General features: G+C 37.5%; 2 protein-coding genes across 2 annotated transcripts in view; both read right to left on the reverse strand.

Moving 5' to 3' along the window:
• The window catches only part of LOC146477343 (astacin-like metalloprotease toxin 1), a 10,912-nt gene extending 1,657 nt beyond the window's left edge, over positions 1-9,255 (reverse strand). The window contains exons 1-6 of the mRNA XM_085113798.1: positions 9,004-9,255; positions 6,624-6,662; positions 6,370-6,513; positions 5,147-5,276; positions 2,977-3,158; positions 699-917 (exon numbers count right to left, since the gene is read on the reverse strand). Of these exons, the coding sequence (XP_084969924.1) occupies positions 699-917; positions 2,977-3,158; positions 5,147-5,276; positions 6,370-6,513; positions 6,624-6,662; positions 9,004-9,103 (814 nt within the window). The 5' untranslated portion in view covers positions 9,104-9,255. The remainder of the gene's footprint in view (positions 1-698; positions 918-2,976; positions 3,159-5,146; positions 5,277-6,369; positions 6,514-6,623; positions 6,663-9,003) is intronic.
• Positions 9,256-14,451: 5,196 nt separating this feature from the next.
• LOC146477344 (uncharacterized) lies at positions 14,452-26,515 on the reverse strand. Its single transcript, XM_085113800.1, has 3 exons — positions 26,454-26,515; positions 21,594-21,684; positions 14,452-15,980 (listed from the first exon to the last, which is right to left on the reverse strand). Exons 2-3 carry the CDS (start codon positions 21,616-21,618, stop codon positions 15,049-15,051), a joined length of 957 nt encoding a protein of 318 aa, XP_084969926.1. The 5' UTR covers positions 21,619-21,684; positions 26,454-26,515; the 3' UTR covers positions 14,452-15,048.
• Positions 26,516-27,357: the final 842 nt, after the last annotated feature.

The raw sequence follows: 27,357 nt of genomic DNA on the forward strand, positions 1-27,357 counted from the left end.
CTTTAATATTCCTGAAATTATGGAGGGTACTCCCCCTTCCCAGGCATAGTGAACTTCTGGCGTCCGTTCAAAAGAAGTGAGAACTAAATTAACCTCTCTCACAAACAAAATATATAAGGCTATATTCACCCCCCTACCCCCACCCCCCAACTCATCCACCCCTTAAATTTTTGGCATTACATTTTATTCAGCTTTAATTTTATGAAAACGCTTTCATTGGCTGTTCAAAAGATGACGTACACTGTGACACTGTCATGACAGCCAAGTTTTTTGAAAGCTTTGTCGAAAATATGTTTCGAGTAAAATTCTCTATCTATTAAATTTTTTCAGGCTTCTGTGTTTTTGTAGCAATGCTCCATGAATTTCAAAATCCATGCTCAAATCTACGCAACTCGCATAATGAGCAGATCTTTTACTATCTATGATATTGATAACAATATCCCTTGGGTATTCATCAGTCAAAAATGAAAACAATCATTCCTAATTTGTTCTACGATTTAGTATTTCAAGTACGCCGTGAAAGTATAAACTTCTTGGCACCCTTTTATCTATATAGTCTACAAAATCACAAATGAAAAAGTTTGCTTAAAATGTTTTCAGAAAACCCGTGGGTTGCATCTTTCACGTTCTTTACAGTTTTTCCACCATTCATAAGATTATATATTGACACAACAAGTAAAATTACACTATTCTCTCACCTTTGCAGTGATACAAGCTGTCTATTTCCACTCTGTCATAGTAACTCAGCCCCAGTCTCTGGCCGATGACAGCATCCTTTTCTTGGGGTTCAATGGTGGGTATTCGCGGGTTTTTGCTGAACGCGTACTCGCTATAGTGCATCACACTCTCATAATCATATGGTTTACCAAAGCTTGAGCCCAGATTCCGTGGATACATTTTGAAATTATGAGCATGCTCTAGAAATGAGACAAAAAGAAATATGAAGGGGTCTCTCTCTCTCTCTCTCTCTCTCTCTCTCTCTCTCTCTCTCTCTCTCTCTCTCTCTCTCTCTCTCTCTCTCTCTCTCTCTCTCTCTCTCTCTCTCTCTCTCTCTCTCTCTCTCTCTCTCTCTCTCTCTCTCTCTCTCTCTCTCTCTCTCTCTCTCTCTCTCTCTCTCTCTCTCTCTCTCTCGTTTTGTTTGTTGGTTTTTTTAGCTCGGAGGCGGACCCGCGATTGTTTTGTTTTGTTATTTTTAAATTTTTTTTATTATTTTTTTACTGCCTGGTATTTGTTTTCCTCTTTTTTTGGCACTTGCTGTTTGTTTGTTAGTTCGGGTTTTTTTTTCTGAAAGAGGTTGACAGTCGACTTGAGCCAACCTCGTTCCCAGGGCTTTCCCGCCCTTCCCTTCCTGGGAACGAGGTTGGGCTTGAGCGTTAGCGGAGGGTCAGGGCAAGTACAGCAACAGGCACTGTTTTAAGAGGAATGTTTTTAAATAGGGGAAATATCCTTCTAATGGTGGTTACAGCTTTCTCAACCGTCTTCCTTGAAGTAGACCACGCATTAAGTCAGTGTATCAAAGTAAGCTATAAAAAGCTATATGAAAATATGCTTGTCCGACTTGGATTCGAACCTTAGTCCCTTGTTTTCAAAGTAGACGTGATAAACACTTCGGACCAGTTATCTAAACACAGTGTAACTTAGGCCGCGGCTTAAAGACAATCAGTGGACCTCTAAATCTGTTTATAAGTGGTCTATTTAAGTAGATAAAAGGTTTCTAGTCCTGGAACGCAACCCTTCTTATTACCATCAGCAGCAGACAATGTTTAGATATGATTGTTGGAAAAATTGAAAATAGCATAGAACGTGGTTTTGTTAAACACCGTCTAAACTATCTTTTAATAACTGACCCTTCATCTCAGGCGAACCTACTGCAGAGGTGAGTGAAAAAGCCAAACTATTTGCTTCTTACATCAGTACGGATCACGGTGCCGCTCACTCAGATTTCATCAGGATCAACACTCAAAGAATATCCATTGTTAGTATATACCACAGAAGTGAATAGTGATTTTCGTGCGAGTTGATTGGCTAGCTCGGAGGTGATTAGCCAAGTGCTATTCACCTCCGAGCCGCCGAAGAGAAACAATATGGCTTCCTGCTTCGCCACGGTCTGACTAAAGAGGAAAATATTCGATAAACGAGGCAGCTGTTACAAAATTACAAAAATGGAAACAAAGTTTGGTTTGACGGCAATATTGATTAAGTGGTAAATCATTTAATCTTTTCAACCTCATATTCTAAGGCGAAAAATAGTTACCGTAAACTGTCGAGCACTATAACAGTAAAAGATGAAACATCTAATGTTTTGCAATATTGTTTTAAGACGAGAGAAAACACCAACTGAAGAAATGGCACCAGGGCAGTTAAACATGTGCCTCTAGAATTTCTCCTTATCCACAGGAAAGCGAGATGGGATTTATTATAATGTGAATCCGCTTACCGCGAAAGAGCATCGCACGGCGAGATTTTCACCAGTTTAATTTTCTGACCATAGGTCGGTATAATCGTTGTCAGAAATAATTGAAAGTAAGTTTTCGGTCAGCTAGTTATTCAGCTTGCGTGGTCTGATTATTCACCTCATTGTTGTTAAATATCCACCACTTTTCACCTCTACTGCACGGTGAATAATTGTAAATGTCTCTTTGACGAACTAAACGTCTTTATCAAGCAAGGTGCTGCAAACGTATATTCAAGATGGCTCTAAATTTCTCCGACAATCAAAATTTATGAATAGAAGCTAGTAACGACATCTGAGCTTCTTGCATTTTGATTCGGCAGTTGAAACTGTGCATGTAGCCATGGGAAATTAAAGTTTGCAAACTTTTATTCAATCTATATCAGACATTTGTAAAGTAAACATGCCGATAACGAAAAATACTCAGTGGCACTGTTTAAAGCCATAGAACCTATATTCGATAAGGAACCGACCTACTATAGTGATTACTTAGATTGTCGAATTTGACTTAGACACGGTTTTACCTTGTTCAATGTTTTCCCAGTCTATGTGGATGTACTTGTCTCGGTCAGGTCTCGTGTGCTCGTGGAAAAAACCCAAAGCATGCATGATCTCGTGCACGACAGTCCCTATCCTCTCGCAGCCAAATCCGATGGAAATCTTCTGTTCAACATTTTCGGGGTCCCGACCAATCCTTGAAAAGCACCTTGAATTAGAACAAACCACACGAAGGGTGAGTTTTAGAGTGTGAGCTCAATCGTGTGAGTTCCCTTCCTCCTTATAGGCAGGGTTGTCATCCTGGGAAGTCTGCCCGAAGCGACTTTGAACCTAGATGACATTTTTAGTAGTTAAGCAACACCTTAAAACATCTTGAAATTTTCGGAAATTTATCCGAAATTAATGTGGTCGGTAAGTGTTCATCGACTTTGATGATACCATGGCAAACAATTACTGACAGGCATTTTTTTTCTTTTACGAGCTCCGAAAGACGAAAAATAGCCCGATCTAGATAGGGTTGAATTAGGTGCATGTGATTTTAATGTTGATGAGTGGTATTAATTTGTGAAAGAAATGAAATATTGATGTTAATGCCTGGTGAATAAATGATACGTATTGGGAAAAGAAATACGAGTTCTCCAAATAAGAGTTGAACCTGTGTCACTGACTGAAAAGAAAATACATCTATCCGCATTTATTGACCTTAAGTTTAAATATATCCTAAGTACTGTTTCTGAACAATAGTCTGTTGTAATAATGATAACGCATTATTGCTAATAAACAATACTTGTGAGGGCTATGTGAATCTAGTCCCACTGACTTAAAACATATCACATTTCTTTCAGACAGACCGTTTGACAGTTTTTATTATTATTATTATTATTATTATTATTATTATTATTATTATTGTTATTTTATTATTATTATTATTATTATTATTATTATTATTATTATTATTATTATTATTGTTATCAAGCATGATAAAGTGATCGATTTGATTATGAAAATTACGGGTAGAATCATATTTACAACGTTTCGGTGTCCTCATGACACCATCATCAGGTCAAAATATAATGTTCAACAGATAACAAGAATATTAATGTTCAAGTTCAAGTTCAAGTTCAAGTTCAAGTTTATTCTTAAGAAATGCTCCAGCAAAATTGATTTTCTTCTCTACGAAATGTTCCTTATTCGTGAACACAAACCGTGTCTAAGTGACTCGATAAAAGCAAAACTCTTCACCTAGCCTCCAGAGACTTAAACTTGAATTTGAACATTAAACTTCTTGTTATCTAGTAAACATTATATTTTGAGCTGATGATGGTGTCATGAGGACACCGAAACGTTGAAAATATTATCATTATCATTATTATTATTATTATTATTATTATTATTATTATTATTATTATTATTATTATTGTTGTTATTGTTATTGTTATTGTTATTGTTATTGTTATTGTTATTGTTATTGTTATTGTTATTGTTATTGTTATTGTTATTGTTATTGTGATTGTGATTGTGATTGTGATTATTATTATTATTATTATTTACATGCAAGCGAATTGGCTTTCTATGATGGCTGTTTTTGAATAATACTCTACAGTTATTCCAACAATATAATAGCCTTTTTTATTTTATTTTATTTTATTTTATTTTTTATTTTACTTAAGATAGATCTCAACTTACTAGGGCTTCATGCCAATTTGGCCCTGGCTTCCAAGAAGGCCGTGTATAGATATTTACTCCATCTTTCCTCCACCCACCCCATTCAAGCTTCCATATTATCTCCCATCCCATAAAAAGTAGGAAGGCTGGCACGAGTGTTGACTCGAATCGTTTGGGCATAAGAAAGGATATCACAACGACGAACAATGTATCTTTCGGTCAGCTTTCACGGCTGGTAGCGTCGTACTGCTAATAACCAGTACAAAAAAAAAATTCCTTTACCATTTGCTACCAGTGTCATTTATAACTGGTCTGTTTTCCTCCAGACGATCCCAAAATCCCACGCTCACACCAGTCTCCCTCATAGTTTCTGGAGTGGGAAATTAAAACTGGTAGCACAACTTGGCGTGTCATGCCATGACAACAGATAAAAGAACAAACCATGAATACTGTAGAGTTGAGATTTCTGATCATACCCATTTTCTTACCTAGTATTAAAACTTTTAAGGCTAGATTATTATTTCAACCTACCCATTCCCACTGAAAAACTTTATGTGGCTTTTATGGATAGTGTCACTTCTTGGAATTTCAACAAACTTGATGCACGTCCTTTCCTTTAGGTGAAGGATTCCTTTCTTGATTAGGTTGACCGTAGTTGGTGCTAATAAGGGAATAATGAAAACTATGTTTCAAAATAATACCACAATTAGAAACGATATATTATTTTACCGAAGAATTAGTTTACAAGTTTTCTTACACAGCCCCTGCTGATCGCTGCGCAAGCGATCTCAACATTATTTGCATTAACCAAAACTGAGCAAGCATTGGTGACATTGTAAAACAAGGCTATGCATTGATTTTGATCACCCGGTCGTTGATTCGCGTCCCCACACTATCTTTTGACCGTGACTGATCACATTGTTCCGTGATCGAGCGACTGTTGGACAGCATATTGAAATTGGTCGATAAAACCCATGTCATGGCGTCGTGTACCATTCAGTAACTAATGATAAGCTAGCAAAGAAACTTAAAATTTAAATTTTCATGTTCGTATATTTTTTCCAAACAAGCAAAAGAATCCAATATCTTCCTAGCTATTTCTCTTGAATAAAACAAACTAGCTCTCGTTTGCTCTAATGTCCCTTTTCACAATTTTGGTTTCGCGATTTTTAATGCTTTAAACTTTTCATTAATAGAAACTTTTAATGGGAAAAATCTACTACATTAATTCACAAAAATGTTGATTGGAATGCGCTCCACGAATTTAAATGAGTAGTTTGTTTGGACATCAGCAGTTAAGGGCGTACATGGCTTTCTCCATTTCACCAACATGTTCATTAAGTAATGTTTAAAAAACGAGGTGTGTTTATTCAGGTTTAAAACCACGAGGCGCAGCCGCATCCTGGCAAAACTCGCAAATTAGGCAAACTTCATATTTCAGAGAGAAAGGTACAAAAACCTACCGTGAATATATACCTCGATCTATTGATGTCGCCACACGAAAATTGGAATTCATGTAAAGATTTTTCTTCTTTACCCCCATACTAAGTGTTGTCATGTACGTAGCTAACGAAATTCATTTAATTTCGTTTTGTCGGGAAAATTTTTCATAAAGGGTGAAATGTCTGGGAAGAAGTCTCGGCAGAAGGTATAGGCCCGGTATGTAGTTAGTTAAAGGCTTTCATTCAAAAGTCTGGTTAGGGACATAATTTTGATTAAAGACTATCTTTCATTTAATATTTTTTTACACCAACCTAATTTTTCGTCAAACGAATAATAAACTATTCCTTTTGGCCAGTAATATATTGGGCTGATAACTGCGTCACGTGACATGATGTCTGCTCCAAGAAGATATCTTTTCATGTCTTCATCGATTACAATGTCTCCCTCAAACAAGCCTAGAAAAATGGAACAATGAATAATTACATAATAAAAACTTTCAACGTAGCTAGATATAACATCTCAGTAAGAGTCTATGAGCAGCTAAACTGTACAAAATTCCACTCACCAGGGGTTTCTTCCGCCTTTGTCTTAGCATGATGTTCCACTACAACATGAAAAATAAAAATCGCATTTATTTAACCTTAAGTATTAAAACTTGGAAAAGTGCCTAATGAAAGGAGGACACCTTTGGACAATTGACTCGAAGCATAACATAAATAATTATTCTGACTGATTTCGAAAGTTGTCAAAAAAATTTAAACTGGCTTATTCTAAGATGAATTGAGTTTATAACTTTCAACTTTCAACTCTCAATTGTTTTGGGTATGTATAAAACATAGTGGGATTTCAGCAACAGTGTTAAATTTATTTTAATGTATTACACCAAGCATAAGTTTTTGTTTTTAATCGCAGCTGCGGTTTCCGGCGACATGAAATAATAGTAATAAAATATAAAAAACAAACCCGATGCTAGCACGCGTACAAGATACCTACATGCAAACTGGTGCGACGCAAACATGCATGAGAAAAGCGAGATATAAAGCACAAACATAAACGCAAACACAAGCGCAGTGACCAGTGACTGACCAACAAGCTTTGCCTTTAACCTCCAATATCAAAGAACAAATTCTCCTATCTTGTCCCCATACTTTTCTTACACAAGTACTGGGGAGAAGTTATAAAATATAAAAGAAATCACCTTGGGTGATAATATCCTTAATTCTCATGACCTCGGGGGTTGAATAAGCATTTATACATGTATTACAAGAAGAAATTTGATGATGATCACTGTGAAGGATTAAAGGGTTCGGCGGCACTGCATTTTGCGTGTGTCACTTTGTATTTATGCTTATGCCTAATAAATATAATATATCTAAAAACTAAGAAAAATACATTTATTACATAAACACCAGTGAAATACCAGGTGAGCTTTCGCGCGAAAACATGATATCTTCACAGGAGAAAAGATTACAGCTGCTATGGTCACATAATAAATCCGGCCTTTTGCAGTGATTTGATATTTCATTGGTGTTTATATAATAAATAGAGGATATTACATGACCGCGCAGAGATACGTAATTTCGTATCGCCGCGCAGTCATGTAATATCCTCTATGTAATCTGAAGAGAGCTTGCCAAGTAAAATTAATCAAATTCACTCTGTGAATTCCCGGAAAGTGAGTGCCCAAGCAATACGGTCACCACTCTGAGATAGCCACACAATTGACATAAAAGCCAACAACCATGTCAGACTAAAGCATTAAGACCCTAACAGCCACTAAAATTCAAGGGAAAAAAAGGCAAAACGAAACTTTTTCTTCCGCAATAAGAAAACAAAATCTGCGGTTCAACATTAAAAGCAAAGTAACACCACCATCACCAGGAGTAGCTCAAAAGAAGAACGGTTCATTCAATCAATCTGACCTAAGGCTTGAATTGCTACATTATGAAGGAATAAAGCTGCTCTTTATGGTGCCTATCGAAGAGAAAATGTACAGTTCGTCACAAAGCGGTGTTTCCGCAAATCGTCCCATCTAGGTAAGTTTATCAAAATGATGTATAAAATAGCTTCTATGGAAACCAACAGAGCCAAATACTATTAAGATGCGACATGTAAAAGGCTAGAATACTCACATCAGAAAATTCTTCACTTTTTCACTGGCTTTTAAAGACAATGGAAAAGTTCTAAAAGTCAACACTTTGCCTTGAGAAAATTTAGACACACTTTGAAATCGATATTGCACGTCAGAAGTCTCCCTTACCAAGTCAATGAAAAGTGCCCTAAGTTTGATGAAGAAGTTTTCAGATCTAACACATGAAATTAAAGGGCTTTAGCCGCACTCTAGTTTGAACGTTAGTTAATGCAAATCAAGGAACAATCAGTTCTTGTTTCTTGATATTTTTTAGTCTAGCTCAATGGCACTATGTTGAAGAAATCACGCGCGTGCTTTCCAATTCGTCTTGTTACGTCAGCCTTAACCAAAATAATTCCTTTTCACAAATACTGTCTTCATGAATATTTATTAATGCGCAATCCTTTCTTAAGGAAAGAAACTGAGGAAAGCAAAAAAGTGAATAACGAAGTTTCCAGGAGCTTCTAAACACAGTTTATCCTGTAAATCTAAAGACGTTTATATTTAAAGTAATATATGAAATTTATTGTATTAACAGTGTATGAAGTATGCGTCAACAAAGGTTCATATTCCGGTGAAGTTGAATTCTTTGACTTGAAGAAAAAAAACTAGCCGAGATTAAAAATCCGTGGTATCTATGAGTCGACAATGAAGAGCTTAAGGCAAGGTTTAATAGAGAACGATGGCCAAATGCGATTAGTAAAAGTCTACATGCGAACGTAACAACAACAAATGGCCGACATTTTAGTTCTGTGCAAAAGACAAAAAAAATCAAGAAATTAGGAGTTTAAAGATGTTATAGCTATCTACATACCAGATTTCTTGATCAGATGGTCCACATGGTCAGTGATTGAGCTCGATCTGCAATGGGCAACAGCTAAATACACCAAAAGAAGGCTTACTGTTCGCATCATAACAACTTCGTCCCTCGCCTTCAATGAGTGATGTTTCCTTGATTGGTTGCTAATATCAATACTGCATATTGCACTATTGGTAGATTACCTTCCGCACACCTATATCAGAATTCTTTAAGTTATTGGCTCTACGTTCAGGTGTGCACTTCAAACGGCTAAAATAACTTCACAGAACGCCCAGCTGTCGAATCCAAAGTACTCTATATTTTTGTTATTCAAAGGTATTTAATTTGCTTTTCATTCATTTCAGCAGTTTTTCCGCATTCAAGTCAAATTTATTGTGTCACTAATATTCTGCTTTTGTTCGTCCACACTTGATTAACTCCCAACGCTTTTATCACAAAAGATGTGTAAATTAGAACAGCGAGCTCCTGGTGTTTATTCGATGCTGAATGAAAAGGCAATGACATGTTCAAACTACGTTAGTTAATGGGATTCTTGCTTAAATCTTGCTCTTAATATTATGTTTCCTTAGTTGGAGTCGCTTGAGTAATATTTTGGGATTGAAATAATTTGCGATTTTTTCCTTTCGAGTTTATTTATGGTCATAATGATGTCATCGATTGTTAACGTCATAAGTGGCCATTGAAAATGGAACAATACAAGGCTGACACGAAACCATTTGCTCGTAAAATAAACTCGTCTTTGTCACATTTAAATATGACTTCTTCAGAGGACAAAAACAATATTATACTTCTCAATCTCTAGTTGGGTAAATGGGCTTCATGTAAAGCGCACTGTTTTAAGTCGGTTAGCTTAGCTAGGGTGGCCACATTTGTGGATATATTCAATAAAAACGGGTTGACGTGACGAAATCAGCTATGCAAGTTAGCCAAAACAATTGTTTTGAAGGGAATTTACATATATTCCGGTTTGCAAAAGTTACGTCGCTCCCTGGCTAGGAAAAGACATCGTGACGGGGTTCTACAGTAATGGTGTGTCGCTGAAAAAGAAAACTTTTAATCGTGATGACCGTATGTTAACACAGCAGCCGTTATGCGGATTTAGCGATCAATTTATTACATGTGTACATTTTACTTGAGGAGTCTTTAGGAAGGTTAATTAATAGAACCATTTTGAAGGTAAAAGTAAACATTCATTCACGCTTAGTATGCATCCAGTGATTGCAGGCGGAGACGGGAGAAGTCCAACTTCACAAGGTCCATGTATAATTTCATCCGAGTCTAGTACATCCATAACTCGACAGATGCGTACCGATAAGCGCGATCAACCGTTTATTCAACCCGTAGCTGACAAAAATTACAGAAAAACAATGCTTGAAATTCAGAACATTTCAGACACTGAACCCGAACGAAGAACTGTAGAACTCAATTTGTACAATAACTCAAGTTCGTTTTTCACAGTCTCACTAAATAACTTCATGTAACTATTAGTTCATTTTCCTCATTCATTGTAAATATAGAACACCTTTTTAGTTTTAAAGACGCCTTTGCGTCTTGTCGGTCTGTCCACATCACAAAATGAATATTCGAGATACCGATAGCTATCAAATGTAAGAGAAATGACATGTAGTTTTTGACAGCCAAGTGCTCGACAAATTCATAGAACCAGGAACGGAGAAGTGCTCTTAGTGCTGCATTACAAAAATGAGCCATTAAAACAATTGTCGGTGTTGCCAATGAAGAAAAATCAAATGTCTTTCTGTTTTTAAAGAGCTGAGATGCGGAAAAAGGACGAGAAACTTCAAAGAACCATAAACACGAACTTAAAACACGAGCCAAGATCTATTTCCGCTACTTTCCCGATTTCTCCCACAATTCAAAAAATGTTTCTGTTAATTTTATAAATAAGCAAACGCGAAAATATTTCGTATATCCTGCTCTTTTTTTTTTCCTAGAGTCAAAGAAAAGGCATGTGCTCTGACCTTCCAAAACAAACAAATGCATGCAAGAAGAAAGTTGTAGTTGCACCAACTTTGCTGTTCGAAATGGAGGTTTCTTGAAGGTCTCATTGTCAGTGAATTTATGTTTATTGCAAATAAGCTCAACCCATTTCAGTGAGCGGTAGCTGTTCAAAACCCATTCGCAACTTCTCGCAGGTTGAGATATCGACAACAAGTCCCGGCCGATTATTATACGACAAAATTGTCCGGCTTGAACCAGTTTCTCATTACTACAGCTGAAATCGTTTCTTCATCTAAATTTATTGACAGGTTCAAGTTCTCAGAATTCCCACAAGTTATGGAAAGGACCGACCTCTTCTGTTCTTTTCTTCCTATTTTTGAGCTTTTGTGCAAGTTTATTAAACAACATAATATTGGCTTTTAAAATTCAACAAAAGAGCCTCAAAGCTGCAAACAATAAAAATGCCCATAAAAGGAAATTAATCCACTGCCATTGTCTACCAAAAAAAATAAAGTAAACAGAAACTCTTGAACAGTAACATTTCACACAAATTTTCCTATTAGCAGTGTTGATAGATGTTTGCTACCTGCCTTAGAGCAAATAAAATTTTAAATTTGCTGTGATAAAGACCAATTAATGCAACGCTTATTTTGAGACAAACAAGGCGAGGGGGCTTCCGCTTGTAGTATTGTTTACCTTTGCAGCACTTACAAAACACACACAAAAAGTGAAGCCAATCCAGGTATCTTTATGTCACCAGATATTATCAATACACACCATTGTTAAATACTAACACTCTGCCGTTTGAAAAGGGACTTGATCAAATGATATCTGGTCTGTCAATTTGATCCTTTTTTTGGGCTATTTTATTATGATTTCACATACTATATTGAAACTTTAAAAACATATAAATGGTTTCAAACATATAACGTTTGTTACCTACCTTTTTTATTTAGTTTCTCACATACTTTGTGAATTTTGGGCAGAAAATAATCTCGCAGTCTCACACACTTTTTGTTCAGTTAAACATCACCATTTAGACGGGTTTACAGCACTTCTCATACCTCTATTATGACACTTTTTGATCCAATTTTTTGCTCGCTGATTTCAGGGAATTTCTTATACCAGGAACTCTGCACGTAAACTGTAAGCACAAGACCTGTAAAAATTTGCGATGTGTACCACGAAACGAGTGCGATATATGTGCCTGTAACATCCATACCTTGTGCCTATGGTATAACATTGGGTATAAACAGTTACACCATGGGTCTAGGGTATGGTATTGCACTGTTAAGCTTTTAGGAAAGTTGTTGGGAGAGCCAATTTTAAATTTACGTAAATTGCAACATGTACAGAACTTCGCCGCCCGAATAATAAGTGGAAAGAAAAAATTCGATCACCTTACTCCAGTGCTACGGGAGTTACGCTGGCTAACTGTAACACAGCAACTTTTCCTAAGAGACGCTGTTTTTATTTTCAAATGTATGACGGGTTGCGCCCCTGACTACCTTAGATCCAAGCTAGTTACCAGGGGCCAAGCTTCCGGTCGCGTGACACGAAATTCACAACAGTGGAATATCCCTTTATTCAGAACAGCTACCGGTCAGCGGTCTTTCCAGTACATAGCTGTCAATTATGGAACAGCTTAGATAAAGATCTTAAACTTAGTGAAAATCATGAGGTTTTTAAGCGTAAACTTAAGCATATATTGCGGGACACTTAGGTATTTATAGACTTAATTAGTAATTTTCTACTTTTTATGTATCGTTCTTATATGTATATATAATTAATTTACCTTATTTTCATTTTAAAAATGTTGTATTGATCACCGAAAAGCAACTCTGGGGAGTGTTCAATAAAGTATTATCTTACCTTATATCTTATCTTATCTAATAGGAAAACGAAGAACTAGTCAGATCTTTCAGACTGCCTGAAGTCGGCCATTTCTCTCGATGTTTCAGGGGATGAAAATGACACGCAGAAAATTGATCCCCGCCCTACGACCGGGTAATAACGCATTCTTATAGTTCGGACTACCACTTTGTGTATTTGTCGACTACCCGCCTAGGGTGCTACGCCATTATTAACCTATTTATTCCATTCGGGCATTTCAGTTGCCGGTATGTCATTATTCCGTGCTCGCCCTGTTTTTGTTGCTTTTCCCTTTCTATTTTTTGTCAATGTTTATATTTTCTTTACAAGTGGATAGTTTATGATTCATTTTGAGGAAGCAGAATAAATTAATGAATGGAAGTTTCAAAGGTGAAAGAAAACGTATTGCGCTGCAGTTATATATTAGGTTTGATTTTTAATGCAGCAGTTGCATTTAATAGTCACATGGTTTTTGTCAACGCCTAGATACAAGACTTAAACCTTTTAAATCCAATTTAAAAAATGATACAAAACAGCCGCAGCACGGGTAACTGTGATCGACAGCTGTACGACTGTATACCACTTAGAGATGGACCCTTGACAAATAGAGAGGTTATCTGTACACTGAAGGATGGTTTTGATAAACCGGTGTCCCAAAACTACAACAGGGCCGACAGAACTTTTGGAATTCTACTACATACCTCTATTCACCACAATTTCATACGTAATGGAAACACTAGTAAGGCACCTTATGGGTATTTCCAAAGAAACTGAAGACGAGACAATTGCCCTTGACGATATTGGGATTCTTACGACGATTTACAAAACACCATTAAATAATTAAATGTCCTACAGATGATAAAAAAGCACCGGAATAGTTTGTCGTCTCTGCTGGTCTCTCTATATTCGACATTTTTTATCTGGAACATTTTAAGGATGACTAAACTGGCTCCAACGAAGGACAGAACAAGCTTAGTTCTTGCTATTGTATCAGCAGCCCAGCGATTGCAGTAATTTGTGTGGTTTTTGTTTCATTACTAGAGACAGATATTTATTCAGTTTCTAGAATTACTGTTTGAAAATGAACAAATAAACATTATATGGTCAAAAAATGAACGAATTGCTAAAAAAGAACAACAAGAGAAACGATCGAAGTCTAAACATACCCAATGCATAGAACAGGCTCGATTTTTTAATTTTTAAGACAACCTACGGAGAGATAGAAAAATAGTTCGAGTGTAACTTGGCATGATTCTTTGAGTTCCATAGCTGTGCTTCAGCTCCATTTACCTAGGATCAGCATTTGTGTCCGGGCTCCAGCTAGAGAGCGACTTTTGGCTCCCGGCTCCATGGAAGAGTTTCTGGGCTAATGAGCTCCCAAGAGAGTCCTTTGGGACCATGAATAACGGCATATAGAGTATATCAGTCACACGTTCATCACATAACTGATTGAAATTACATACCAAAGCCCAAAATGTTAAACATGTAATCAATTACCCATTTAATTATTACCGTCTAATTAAGTGATGAATGAATGAATGAATGAATGAATGAATGAATGAATGAATGAATGAATGAATGAATGAATGAATGAATGAATGAATGAATGAATGAATGAATGAATGTTTATTTTCCATAATAAAAGTACATTCTAATAACTGCTACATGTTAAATTGCTTTCAGAGGAAGACTAAAGAAACCCTCACGGGATTTTACAAGGTAGTCTCCCTTTAATGAGACAGCCTACAAAGCATATTATCGTAATATTAGGCTTCTTTGTGACAAAAGATTGTAGGTTATAATTCATTTCTATAAAATTTCTAAAACGATACCAGAAGGGTGATTATAGCAGAGGGAAAACTCAAACTTGTATGCAAACAAGATTTACCAACCAAAAAAATTAAGTACATTTAATAGCGGCTTCGGATACATTTCTAAAACTTACACTTTTGAACGAAGAAATTAAAGAGAGATTTTAAACTCTCAAAATTCTGGTTCAAGTGAAATGGGCTAATAAGTGCCATCAAAGAAAGGCACGTTTATGTTAACAACTGCAACTCATTGAAAAGATGAAGTGAACTCCAAAATCTTAATTGCTAAATAACACTGATTGCGTCGACACTGAAGCCAACCATTAATACCTACTAGAGTACAATATAACTGTTGTATTTTGATATCATACTATTAAATTTATTGATAAAAACTAAGCTAGCGTGAAGTTATTTTTGGATCAATGGTCAGAACAAGAATTTCCCCTGACGTTTCTCTGTCGTACGGATTGGAGAAAAAATAATCGACCAAACCCTCAGTGGCAATTATGCCACTGGGAATTTGACCATCAGTGCGCCCGATATAGATAGAGCGATTATACCGTCCCACACGCAAAATAGTTTTTACTGCGTTTGGTGGGATTGGGTTACCACGTTGCACTTTCAACCATTCATATCCAGTGGCCGATAAAAACTCAAGGGGAGGACCGGCGATTTTTTTCTCTGACAAGGCGACAAATAAACTGTTTGTGGACAGCTTATTTTCTTGAAAAGGGACCTTGTCAATCCATCCTACTAGTTTTGCAACCTCAATGTGCTTAGCCACATAAACCGCTGTATCTCTCCCTTGCTGAACAAAAACCAGATCTTTCGGATTAAAAGCAGGATCCTCTGTCTGAATCCAACAAGGTGCGGGATTGGACGGTAGTACACTGATGCGGCCCTCATGATCGTCTGTAACAGTAACACAGCCATATAGGCGAGGATTCATAGGCATGTCTTGGACCCACATGTTTTCGCTGTCATGGACTGAGATGTATATCGAACGATCAATGCTCTCAACAGCATAAGGCATAGGCTGTCCATGTGGAAGGAACGCAAAGCCACCTTGAGTCAAGCAGGTAAAAACCTGACGTGTTTTCGTGTTAACCAGAGTATTCATCTCGCGTTTGACAGAGCTGTATTCCAATTCTTCTCTTCCTAATCCTTGCTGTGTGCCTTTTCCTGTCGATGACATAACTGAAAATGCGTCTTCCCTATGCAAAAGGTTCTCGTTCTCCACAAGTTTGTCGCCTCGAAGACGGACAAATATTGTTTTTCCAGCTTGAGTTTTGTTGGTGGCGTAGACGTTAAAAGGTCCAGGTACACGACCTATAAATGAAGCAAAAGCTTTTGATCAAAATCTTTATTCACCTGTCGAACGAGCGACTGCTGTAGAGTTTTGCCATGTAATGAATGACTTTGAGTATGCCTCGAAATGCTACAAAATGTTGCTTGTCTCTCAGTGAAAAAACTTGAAAATTAGATTCCAACGTTGTGAACTGAGCTTACTGTTAGTTACATTGGACGCCATGTAGCAATAAAACGCCAACTTAATTTTGCTCCAAATACAGCGATGTACAGAAAAATAACTTCAGCGAAAACAACAACAAAGCAGGGTGAGGGGCTTCGTTGCCCCCATAAGGCCGAGCAACTCAGTGCCTTTTTGTCTCGCTCCGCCATTTTCGGAAGTCGCGTTTTCACAGATAACCGATCCTGTGGAAAAAAAATAAAAAGGAAACCTCAAATAACTTCCACAACTAACTTCTGATATTGTTGTTGAAAGTAAGCGATTTTATCAGGCGCTTTCAGCCTACCAAAATTTCACTCAGGCGATATCGTCGGCCGTCCTTAGTGGCTTGTCAGCAGACACGGAAACGCCAAATGGCTCCGTCAGCCAAACTGAGAAAACTGCTACAAAGGGGCCTGCCAGTTAGGTCTTCCTGTGTCGAAGATATGGTGGGAAAGCCCTTAAGACTTTACTGCTACCCCCGTGCAAACTAAACATTTCAGATCTGATTTTTTATCGACAAGAAAGGATTTAATAACGTCTTCTGGCGTATTCCCCTTGGGTATTTCGGACCACAGTTTAATATATGCAACTATGAAGTTAAAGAACAAAAGACCACCGCCAAAAGGTATCATCGTAAGGGATTACAAGAGACTTGATCTGGACAGCTTTAGACATGACCTGGCAACAGCGCCTTTTAACATTGCTTCAGTTTTTGATGAAGCAGATGATGTTTTGTGGGCCTGGCAGAACCTATTTAACGACATTTGCAACAATCATGCCCCTTGGAAGCAGGTTGAAATCAGAAGTACATCAGCACCATGGATTAGTGACGAAATTCGGTTAAAAATGAATCGACGGTATAAACTTTTCAAAAAGGCGATCAACACAAAGTGTCCCTCATTGTGGCAAGAGTATAAAAGAGCGAGAAACGAAGTCACCTCTGCCTTAAGACTAGCCAAGGCCAGTTACTTTTCTAATATGTTTGACGAAGTAAAGAATACGACCGCGTATTGGAAGTTGCTAAATAAAGCAACCAATCCTACTCTTCGAAAAAGCATAGGTCCCTTGAAAAGAGAAGACGGGACTCTCGCGCAGTCTGACGAAGAGAAAGCTGCTTTGATGAACTCATATTTTTCCACGATAGGAGAGAGGTTACCTGACGAGCTTCCACCACCGCCTCCAGTTACCGAGGGCCAGGAATCAGAGGAAGCAATGCATAATCCGAGAGCCATACCGCATTCCCTTGAAAAAATTACAGTATCTCAGGGAACAGTTCGCAAAAAAGTCGAAATGCTCAAAAGAAATAAGTCAACCGGTCCCGATAATATTCCACCAAAACTTTTAAAACTCGCAGGAACTGCAGTCGTTCCTGCTCTGGTCACTCTTTTTCGATATAGCATAGAACGCAGGGTAATTTTTTCGTCGTGGAAAACAGCTAGACTTGCCCCGATCTTTAAAAAGGACGACGAGACGGACATGGGAAACTACCGTCCGATCTCCCTCCTCAGTGTCCCAGGCAAGATTATGGAGTCTGAAATCAATGACATCCTTGTACAACACATCTTCAAGAGTAACAACCTTGCGTCGGATAAGCAGTGGGCATATCGCGCTGGGCATTCAACAGAACTCTTGCTGATCCACCTGACAGGGACGTGGAGAAGAGCTCTCGATTCTGGAAAGGCAGTCGCAGCAGCCTTTGTCATTTTCAAAAAAGCGTTTGATACTGTGCCTCATGACATTCTGTTGACGAAACTGAACCGTGATTTTGGAGTTACTGGTTCTCTCCTTGACCTAATACGCAATTACCTCAGTGGCAGACAACAATTCACTGTACTAAACGGTGTAAAGTCGGAACTGTTACCCGTGAGTATGGGGATCCCACAAGGATCAGTCCTAGGACCAACACTGTTCGTGTTATTTACGAACGATTTACCTTCTTCGGTACCTACCGGATCCGTCTACATGTACGCGGATGACACTACCGTATTTTGCATCGGTGAAACAGATGATTTGGCGATTGCAAAACTAAATAAGGCCTTAAGAGAGTTTTACAACTGGTGCCTAAACAACCGGTTGACACCTCACCCCAGCAAGAGGGCGGTCATTCTTTTCACAAAGGGGACACCGATGGGACCCATCGCCCCTGTGTACTTAGGAAATTTAGTGTTAAGTTTGGTTACCAAGACGAGATTATTAGGACTGACAGTGGACCAGAAACTCACCTGGGTAGCCAACGTGCTTGAGATAAAGAGAACCTTCGCTAAAAAACTTGATTTGCTTAAACGATCTCGTTTTTTACCTAGAGGCATTTTAAAAGACTTTTATTTTAAAGTGATCGTTCCAGCTGTTAAGTGCGGTTTAGTTTTGTGGGGCTCGTGTTGTAAGTCCGACCTTCTTAATTCAATAGAGAGACTAGTGTAGAGCAGCACGTATAATCTACAATTTACCAAAGGATATGGCTTCTGATGAAGTCCTTAGGCGTGTTCAGTGGCTCACCTTTTTTCCTTACTATAAGCTAGATGTTCTCAGACTTTTTTATAAGGCCCATAGTGAGACTTAACCAGATACGCTGTCCGAGACTATTTGTCAAAACCGTGTTAACTCTTATTTCACTCGAGAGCAGAACTGTCTCCTCGTACCAAGGTGCGAATCAAGATATATGAAAGATTCTCTCTCATATAGAGGCTCATCCTTATGGAATTTTGTTAATTACAACGACAAGGAGGCAGTGGCGTCCCCGAACTTTAACTATCTCAGAAAGCGGGTCAGCGCTGAGAACTTTTTTAAAGATTAGTTAAGTTTAACTGCACATCTGCATCAACCACACGATATAAACAACAGAATTTTGTCTACTATTAACTATTATCATACCTGAAATATTCTAATGTAAAGTAGATTAGGTTAGTTTAGAAGTAAACACACGACCCCACAAGCTAACAGCTTTAATCACCGCAAGATACGAGTCTTATCTCCCTTGGCTCCATTGGTAGTTTTGCTGGCCCCGACGCGAAGTTTAGAGAAATTCAGGATAAAAAACTTAATATTTTGAGCCGGCTTGTGACTGCGCAAGAACATTTATTAGAAGAGCTTGACGTTTAATCTACCGTTGTCCAGTTGCCTTAAGGGGAGAAGTAAATGACCTCGTGGCTATCAGCACAGTGGCTAAATAGATTTGGGAATGACCTCGTGGCTATCATCCAGAAATTAATACATCTGGCCCCAGTTGTTCAAAGGCCGGATAACTTTATTCGCTGGATAAGGCACTATTCAGGGTCTAAAATATACTTCACATAAAACGTTGTCCAAGGTTTTCGTTCACTCCCAAACTTAACTGTGGTTAGAGTGTGCATATTCGCTTGTACAAGAGGAAATACTGAAATCTTTGCACAGATTGAAACTGACGGATAGCGACTTATCCAGAGGATAAAGTTATCCGGCCTTTGAACAACTGGAGCCTGATCTAGTAGGGCATGCATCTGCTACACACTCACAGAAATGTCAAATGACTTTCCTGTCAAAAATCAGAGCCTATTCCCTTCTTTGTAAGGAGGATTTCGTAGAAGCTGGCAATAACCTATTTAGTCAAGGGTTTGAGTGCCGTCTGATAGAGCGAACAGAGACAGCCAATGCGTTATGCGAGGAAAAGAAAGTTAGACAACGGTTTTTAGTCCTACCCCTCCACATGTTTGCACCTGGCTCGTGGAGGTTCATGGAACAATCAGCGACAAGGATTGAGCCAAGGCCGCTGGCAGAGCAGAGGCCGCCAAATCAAGTGCTGTGTTTAAGAGGCCATCACGAGACACAGGCAGTCTTCATTTAAGAGGTTATAGAGGAACTGCAGTGTTGGGCTGTCAAAAAAAAAATCTTATGGCTTGGAATGGGAGGGCACCAGATCATCCAGACCCCTGTATAATAATAAAGAGCGATGCCTCGAAGGATGGTTGGGGCGCTAATATTGCAGTGCGATGAGCACGGGAGTCCTTTGGATTCAGTCCAAACAGTTTCTCCACATAAACTGCCTAGAACTGCTGTCAGGCTCCTTCGCAATAAAATGTTTTGCTAGGGGGAAGGGGGACATTCACATTTGTCTGGTAATGGACAGTGTGACAGCACTCGCCTTTATCAACAAGATAAAAATCGATGCAGCGCATCTCCAGTGCCTCGAGAGTGACCGGAAGTTGTTAGCATGCTCAGTCGTGCGAGCACTGTAAAGCCTATATATAGAATACACCACTTTCACTTGCATTCTTGACAAACATACGTGGACTAACTTGCATCTGGTCTCATCAAGTTGTCCTAAATGTTTCAGAGCAGTTTCTTTTAAGAGAATATTGATTGGTGTTACTTATCTGTGGATCAGCAGGGAACAGCGGAAGTGCTTGACCAAAAGTGACTTATTTTTTGCTAACCTGACCTCATTTATCCACTTATATATCACAACATTTCGGCTTGATCATATTAATGCTAAGTTCATACCTATAGATGCTATTTCGTACAATGTAGGTTGAGATTTGTATGCAGGTGTAGTGATCGACCGTAACACTGCGTGACAGAAATATAGAATGCGCAATACAAACGATAAGTGACAAGGTGTCAAAAACCGCCTCGACTGCTATTTACGTTGTGTGACGCTTCACATTAAAAAGTTAGAAGAGATCATCAGGTATTATACAGAAACTCGTGGGCGATGTTGGAAATAATGCCTGTAGTAGCTCCACGGCCGGAGGCGAGGTGAGAGTAATTATATATAATATGTCTTCTTTAAGCGAAACCGCTCAGTCAAGTTAGGCAATTGCACAATTAATTTTAACAGTCGTAAGTGTCTATTTCTTCGCTGTTTACAAAATTCTGTTATTTTCTTTTTGAAAACTTAGAAGCAAAGATTCTTTTGACAAATTTTGCGGTGTGACAACGCAACGAAAGCTTTTGCACAATAAAATAAACACCGACGTGATTCCGGCAGCGTTCACAGAAGATATCGTGATCGCTTACTGTACTGTCTTTAATTCCTTTTGTGAATGCCCTCTGAAATTATTATAAAAGTAATAGAGTTGATGTTCTTGGGCGTAAATATGCATCGATCGCAAGATATCTACATTACGCTATAAAGAAACGCAGAGGAAACGCACGCGTTTTCCAGTAGCCGTCAGAACTGAGTCCCAGCGGAGAAAAATGAACTCTGGATCTCAATAGCATAATGTATAAATGTAAGCGTTGGCGATGGTTTCTTCGCAAAGTTGTGAGACAAGATACGGCTTAACGAAGATAGTTCGAGTGGAGGTAGGTTGTTTGCGGATTCCGCAGTATAACATTCTACTAATGTGATCCGTAGTCTGCTGCTACATATGCTTTAGTGACACCCAAGATTGACTTTAGCTTGGACGTCACATACGGGGATATCCCTGCCAACAACGGCTTTTTAATTCACTCACTTGGCTTACTCTCTCCTGAACCCATCTTCTAATATCAATTCTGGATTGTAAGACTCAGTATTGCTCTAGCACTCTGTCTTGTTGTCGATCCCTGTTTAAATTGCAATAAATAATTCGAATCAGACGAAACTAACACGTAGGATTTCAAAAAGTCTGTTAAAGTTCTCAACTTTAATAGGGTTCAGAAATACTAGTGTGGACACGTTGCAGCAACGACAGCAACACGATCCGGCAGTGAAACATTAATGTGAACTTAATATTACGTTTTATCCTTAAAATCATGAGCTTTTCCTGGAAAAGGCTACTTACCTACTTTTTTCGACGACAACATTAACCAGTGACAATTAATTGAAACATACATTTATTAGAAACGCAATCACCAGCATTATATTATTGCGGCTCATATGTAACAAAATCCTTCCTTTTCATTTATCTTTTGATTAATATTCTTTCTCTTACGAAAAAATTGGTCGTTCTAAGAACGATCGACTGGATGTTCGTTCTTGAGCACGCGCCGAAAAAGAATGCGGTATATATAAATCCTCTCACTTGTGTCAAACTCCAACCATTCGCGATAGAAAGTCACTAATAAACGACAAATGGAGGCATTATTAGCTAATCATAGATCAATTGCAGGTACACGATCATTTTAAAAGTGCATAGGGCATTCAACGGCAGATAAAAGTGCAACAGCAACGCAACACACCTAAAATTGGGATGAAATAGAATTGAATTAATAAAGTTGTTTGGGAACCTGAATGATCGATAATTCGTTTAATTTGTATATTGCGTGATTCTCCGTAAAACAGGAAATCTATTATGCAATTCAACCGCACTTTCCCTCATGCTTCAAATCGCGTCATTTCAGTAAGTTTTTCACGCGTGAGAAACAGTTTTATAATGAGTAAGAAGCGTTTCGAATATGTTTCTCAGAAAAACAGGAAGTCTATGATGTAATGCAACGGGACTTTCCCTTCACCTTGAGTCATCAAATTGTTCTAAGACAGTTGCATAATTTTCCTCAATCGTAAAGTGGATAATGTATCTTTCAGTTATTTCTGTTTCATACGGCTTGGTAGTTTTTGCTATTGAACAACAATTTATCCACATGGTAGGAATTTGTGCTAAAAAAATACGCGATGGAATTAAAGATACGGGTAAGGTAATCTGTATCTTTTTTTAAACAAAGATTAATGTATTAAAAATTACGAAGAATAAACCGTGTTGGATTAATATGGAATTTAGTAATGATAATGGTATGAATGTTTGTAAAACCTGTGCCACGGTTAACTCTTATGAAACAGCATCCGTTCATATTTATTTTTATTAAAATATGTATAGAACAAGGAAAAATAGGTTTATTATAGGAAGAAATATCTTTAAGATATTCTTAATAGCTTTATCGAAAAGAATCATATGCAGTTAACACATAAAAAGATATATATAATATATTTAAGTCAATAATTTGTTACCATAGATGAACGGTTATCATAAATGAAGGAATTGTTTAAAATGTTAGGACTATCATGTGACAGTACACCGCTTTCTTAAATCGAAAAAGACATAGAATTTTTATAAAAAGTGTTTGAAAGCATCTACGAAGTGATTTAAGATTAAACATTTCATTGGTCAGTAAAATATTTATTGCACCTTTTTTCAGAAATTTGTCAACGTTTGGGCTGTTATAAAGCCTATTTATTTACATAATAAAAAGACTATTATAACACCTTAAATTTTAGAAAATAACCGGTATGAAGATATGAAAAAATACTAAATGTTTACCCAGCATAAAGCCCTGTATTTCTCCATGTTATTTGAGATTACATTAATATCTTGTATAAACTTTCCTATTTACTTACTTAATAAAAAGGCTATTATAACCCCTTAAATTGTAGAAAATATCTGGTATCTTATCAGCCAATTTACAATTAATGATACAATCTTTATGAGCAGACCTTCTAGACTTACCAGTAATATAGAAATTATCTCGAACCTTAATATTTTTGACAGGGTATTTTTATTACAACTCTGAAATTTTTCAGGTCTTTTGAATCTTTTATATCTTCCTCTGTTAGCATGATATCATTACACTATTTCACTTCTACTAGCATCTTTCCATAAATTTATAAACTGAATTTTTACCTCGTAGATCTGCTTTGGCCTGCTACATGCATCATTATAACAACAACCACTTTTTACTATATCCACAATCAGTCTGTTTTTGATAAACTTCGGTATATGATTTATCATCTTTTTATAGTTATAACTTGAAAATCGGCATAAATTGTAAATGGTACATTTTACTGTTTATCAAAACAGTTGAATTTTAATATATTGTCACCATTGTAGGCAATTTAATAGCTTGCTTTCCATTTACATGGAACAGTTCTCTTTATGATTGTAAGGACATACAAATTTTTTTTTCTTTCAGATTTGCTTTGATAAAGCTTGACTTTATGAAAAGTTTTCATTGAAATGTAATTGTTGTTGTTTTCTACAGTAATTAACAATATTCCATAAGATCTTCAAACTTTTCTTTTTATATGTCGATAGGTTATGGTTGTTTTTTCTAAATAACCAAATATATGGATATTAACACTACTTAGCTTTTCTATATCATTGATATTTTTATCGTTACTGGGAATTTAACACCTTGATAATTTAATTTTTCAATATATTGAAGTTTTGATATTTTAATCTTCTGAGGATCTTTATCTTGTCGATTTAAATGTGAAATATGACACCATGTAATAAAAAATTCATTATCACTATTATTTTGATTGATAAACCCTTTGGCTACGTTTCTAGGATCAGACGATAATTTTAGATATGAAGTTCCCTTCAATTGTTTATATTTAACAGTTCTTATGGGAAGTTGATTGGAAGTGAAGTTTCCGAAGAAGTTGGAGATGGAAACACAGAGTCAAGTAGAAATATAAACAAACAGAGATTTGCAGACATGTAAACCCCCGAATTGGCGAAATTTCAACGAAGGCAGAGACGAAAAACACGAAAGATAATACAAAATGGGCAGCCCAAGTTTTTGAACGAAAGATGTAAAGATGTCATAAGCTTAAACACAGTGTTACAAGCTCAAATACAGTAATCACTTTTTAGCTATATTTTCGTGTAAAAAAATTGAGAAAACTGAACATTTTATTATTATAGCTGGCGAATAAACTTATTTATAAGCTTTCAAGATCCTAACATTTTCCAAGCCAGTTCCATCATGGCACATCAATGCCAAATCCGCTCACCGCAGAGAAGCAAGTATCAGAAATGACAACGCTCGCCCTTCGAGTGAACAACTAACAGCTTGTTCAAATATTCTCTCCGGAGCATTAAGTGGGAGGCCACCGCAGTCACAGCAGCCCAGTTTTCCTAACGATGTCAACAGTTCGAGCAATCCTCTTGCTCTCGTGAATTTGACTGCTCTTCACTCACAAAACACAGCACAGCAGTTGGTTTGGTACCAGCCGCAAGCTTTAAGCAGTTTGTTTTCGAATTCAATGTTAATAACGTCCAGATTTTCATGAGCAACAAATCCACCGGATTTCATTGAAAATTTTACTTTTCCATCCTGAGTTTTAAAAAGAAAAACTATGAAGATGCACTAGCGTTACTTTCGAACTATGCCAAGTTTGGGAACTTTGATGCTTTGCTTTGACATGTTTGACACATTTCGTCTTGTTCAACCAATCAAATCATTTGAACCATGCTAACAAGGATTGTGATTGGCTTACTTTAGCGTGCTTTATGAGAGTACAGATGCACGCCGACGGCATTCCTGTTTGTTTGGAAAATGAGGGTTAATGTGGGGGGGGAAATTAAAGGATTCTTTATCATAAAAAAAATAAAGAAGCCTCGGCCGTGCTCTGTTCTGTGGTAAAGCACGGAGGAAGCAACTGGAGTACTCAAGAAGTAGGGAGAATCACTCAAGTACGTCTCGTGTTTCCCCTACAATTCTTTCGTGTTCTAGCCGCTTCCTGTGTGCTTTACAACAGTCCGAAACTCCTTTTATTCATAATACAACTGTTTCTCACGCGTGAGAAAGTTATCATACTGGCACGATTTGAAGGGAAAGTCCCGCTTTGAGTCACATCATAGCCTGTTTTTCTGAGAATCAAACGGTGCATAAATCATACAAATTATCATTTTATTTGATCCCAATGGTTGGGGCGTTACTTGGCTGATGCACTTTTTAATGCCCTTTTACCGCTTATTAATTCGCTCGTACTACAGAAATATTCTGCCGATATTCCAATAAATCTTTCTTGTCGAATGAGTCTTTCAGTCAGTAGGAAAATTTCGCAAACGACGACAGCGACGGCAACGAGAACGTTGCAAAATCAACGGGAAAAATAACCAAAACAACAACTCTGCACGTCTATAACACATCTTGGATCATTTCTTTGCCGTCACTGCACGACAGGGACGTACATTTTCTTGATGGGACGTTTTATGGAGGACATCAACACACGAGATCGAATTGTTCTTTCTCTTTCTAAACTTGGGTGCGGTGTCCAAGAATTCAATTCCAGGAAATTTCACCTGCATTAGACATTTAAGGCGAGTTGGATTAATTGCGACGACGTTTGAAAGAACTCGAATTCATTTTAATACTGACATTTTCGTTGCCGTCGCCTTCGTCGTTGCTAAAGCTCAGTTATGGGTGATTTGTGTCTGAAAAATTGTAGTTTTATACTAAGGCTTTCAATTCAGCAAAGACAAAAGATCGTGTCTTAATTGCAAACTCTTGAATTTATCGACAGTTTTATCTCTACTCTATATATCTCAGTCAAATTTTTCCCTGAACTTGTGAGAAGGAAAGGCAACAAATAAAACTTCAAGATCTCTTACCTCTTTCTCCGAAATTCTGTCTAAATTTGCCAATATCTCCCCCACACAATCGAAAAAGCAACACGCGAAAGGCTTCTGCCTTGAATACGAATATTACAAATTAATTAGTCATAAGTGATTAGTAGCCAATCACAGGCACGTTATGACCAAGTCATCTTCAACCAATGAACTGCATCCCCACCAACATTTTTCCCGATACCACCCTACGATCCCAGTGTTTTCAAATCGAGATTTTGGTAGTTTATGAACTGTAGGTGGGTGCTTTACTATTAGGCGGGGACCACAACCCTGTCCGTGGGAGCAATATAGAGAGAAGGGCAGAACCAAGAAAACTTACGATAAACACTGGTGACTGTGTTAATAAAAAAGAAAACAGTCATTTTGTTAGGATAGAAAAGTAATTAATAATAGTAGTTTGCCGTATCAGGAGCGCCTTGTTTTCATGAGTGAGTGGTGGCACAGGGTTCAAAAATTGACTACCCTCATATTTTGCTCAGACATACTCTATGATGAGTTAATAAACGTGGTGTATTTCTTATGTTCAGCTCTGCTTTATTTTCCAGAAAATTACCACTAACTGTAAAGGGAGCCGACTGTCATAAAATGGCGGAAATTAGTGCGCAGAGTAACAACGCAAGAACTTCGCTCGTGAAAAGTGCAAAAGGAAGCACGGGTTTTTCAAATTGGTATATTTGTGTAAGAGACACTGGCAAATGATTCAAGTCTAAAACCAGGATTGTTTACTTAAATGGGAATGCATGGCACGAGTTTGAAAATCACCAAAATTTCAATTTTGGAGTAGTTTTTCATTAAACATTTTTCCGATGCGGTATAACTCAAAAGCGCTTGAGATTAAGGATGTGATTAGTGAAAATGGTCTTCTTTTCAAGGATATAAAAATTAG

The sequence above is a fragment of the Pavona decussata genome, unplaced genomic scaffold, assembly GCF_977016875.1.
Source record: "Pavona decussata unplaced genomic scaffold, jaPavDecu1.1 SCAFFOLD_71, whole genome shotgun sequence".
In the NCBI taxonomy this organism is placed as follows: domain Eukaryota; kingdom Metazoa; phylum Cnidaria; class Anthozoa; order Scleractinia; family Agariciidae; genus Pavona; species Pavona decussata.

What these genes read in the sequence shown, in the direction of transcription:
- LOC146477344 (XM_085113800.1), bottom strand. Translation starts at nt 21,618, where the DNA reads ATGGGTTCAGGAGAGAGTAAGCCAA. An exon ending in TTCAGGAGAGAGTAAGCCAA is followed by an intron (nt 15,981 to 21,593) that starts GTGAGTGAATTA and finishes CTTCATTTATAG; the next exon opens with GTCGTGTACCTGGACCTTTT.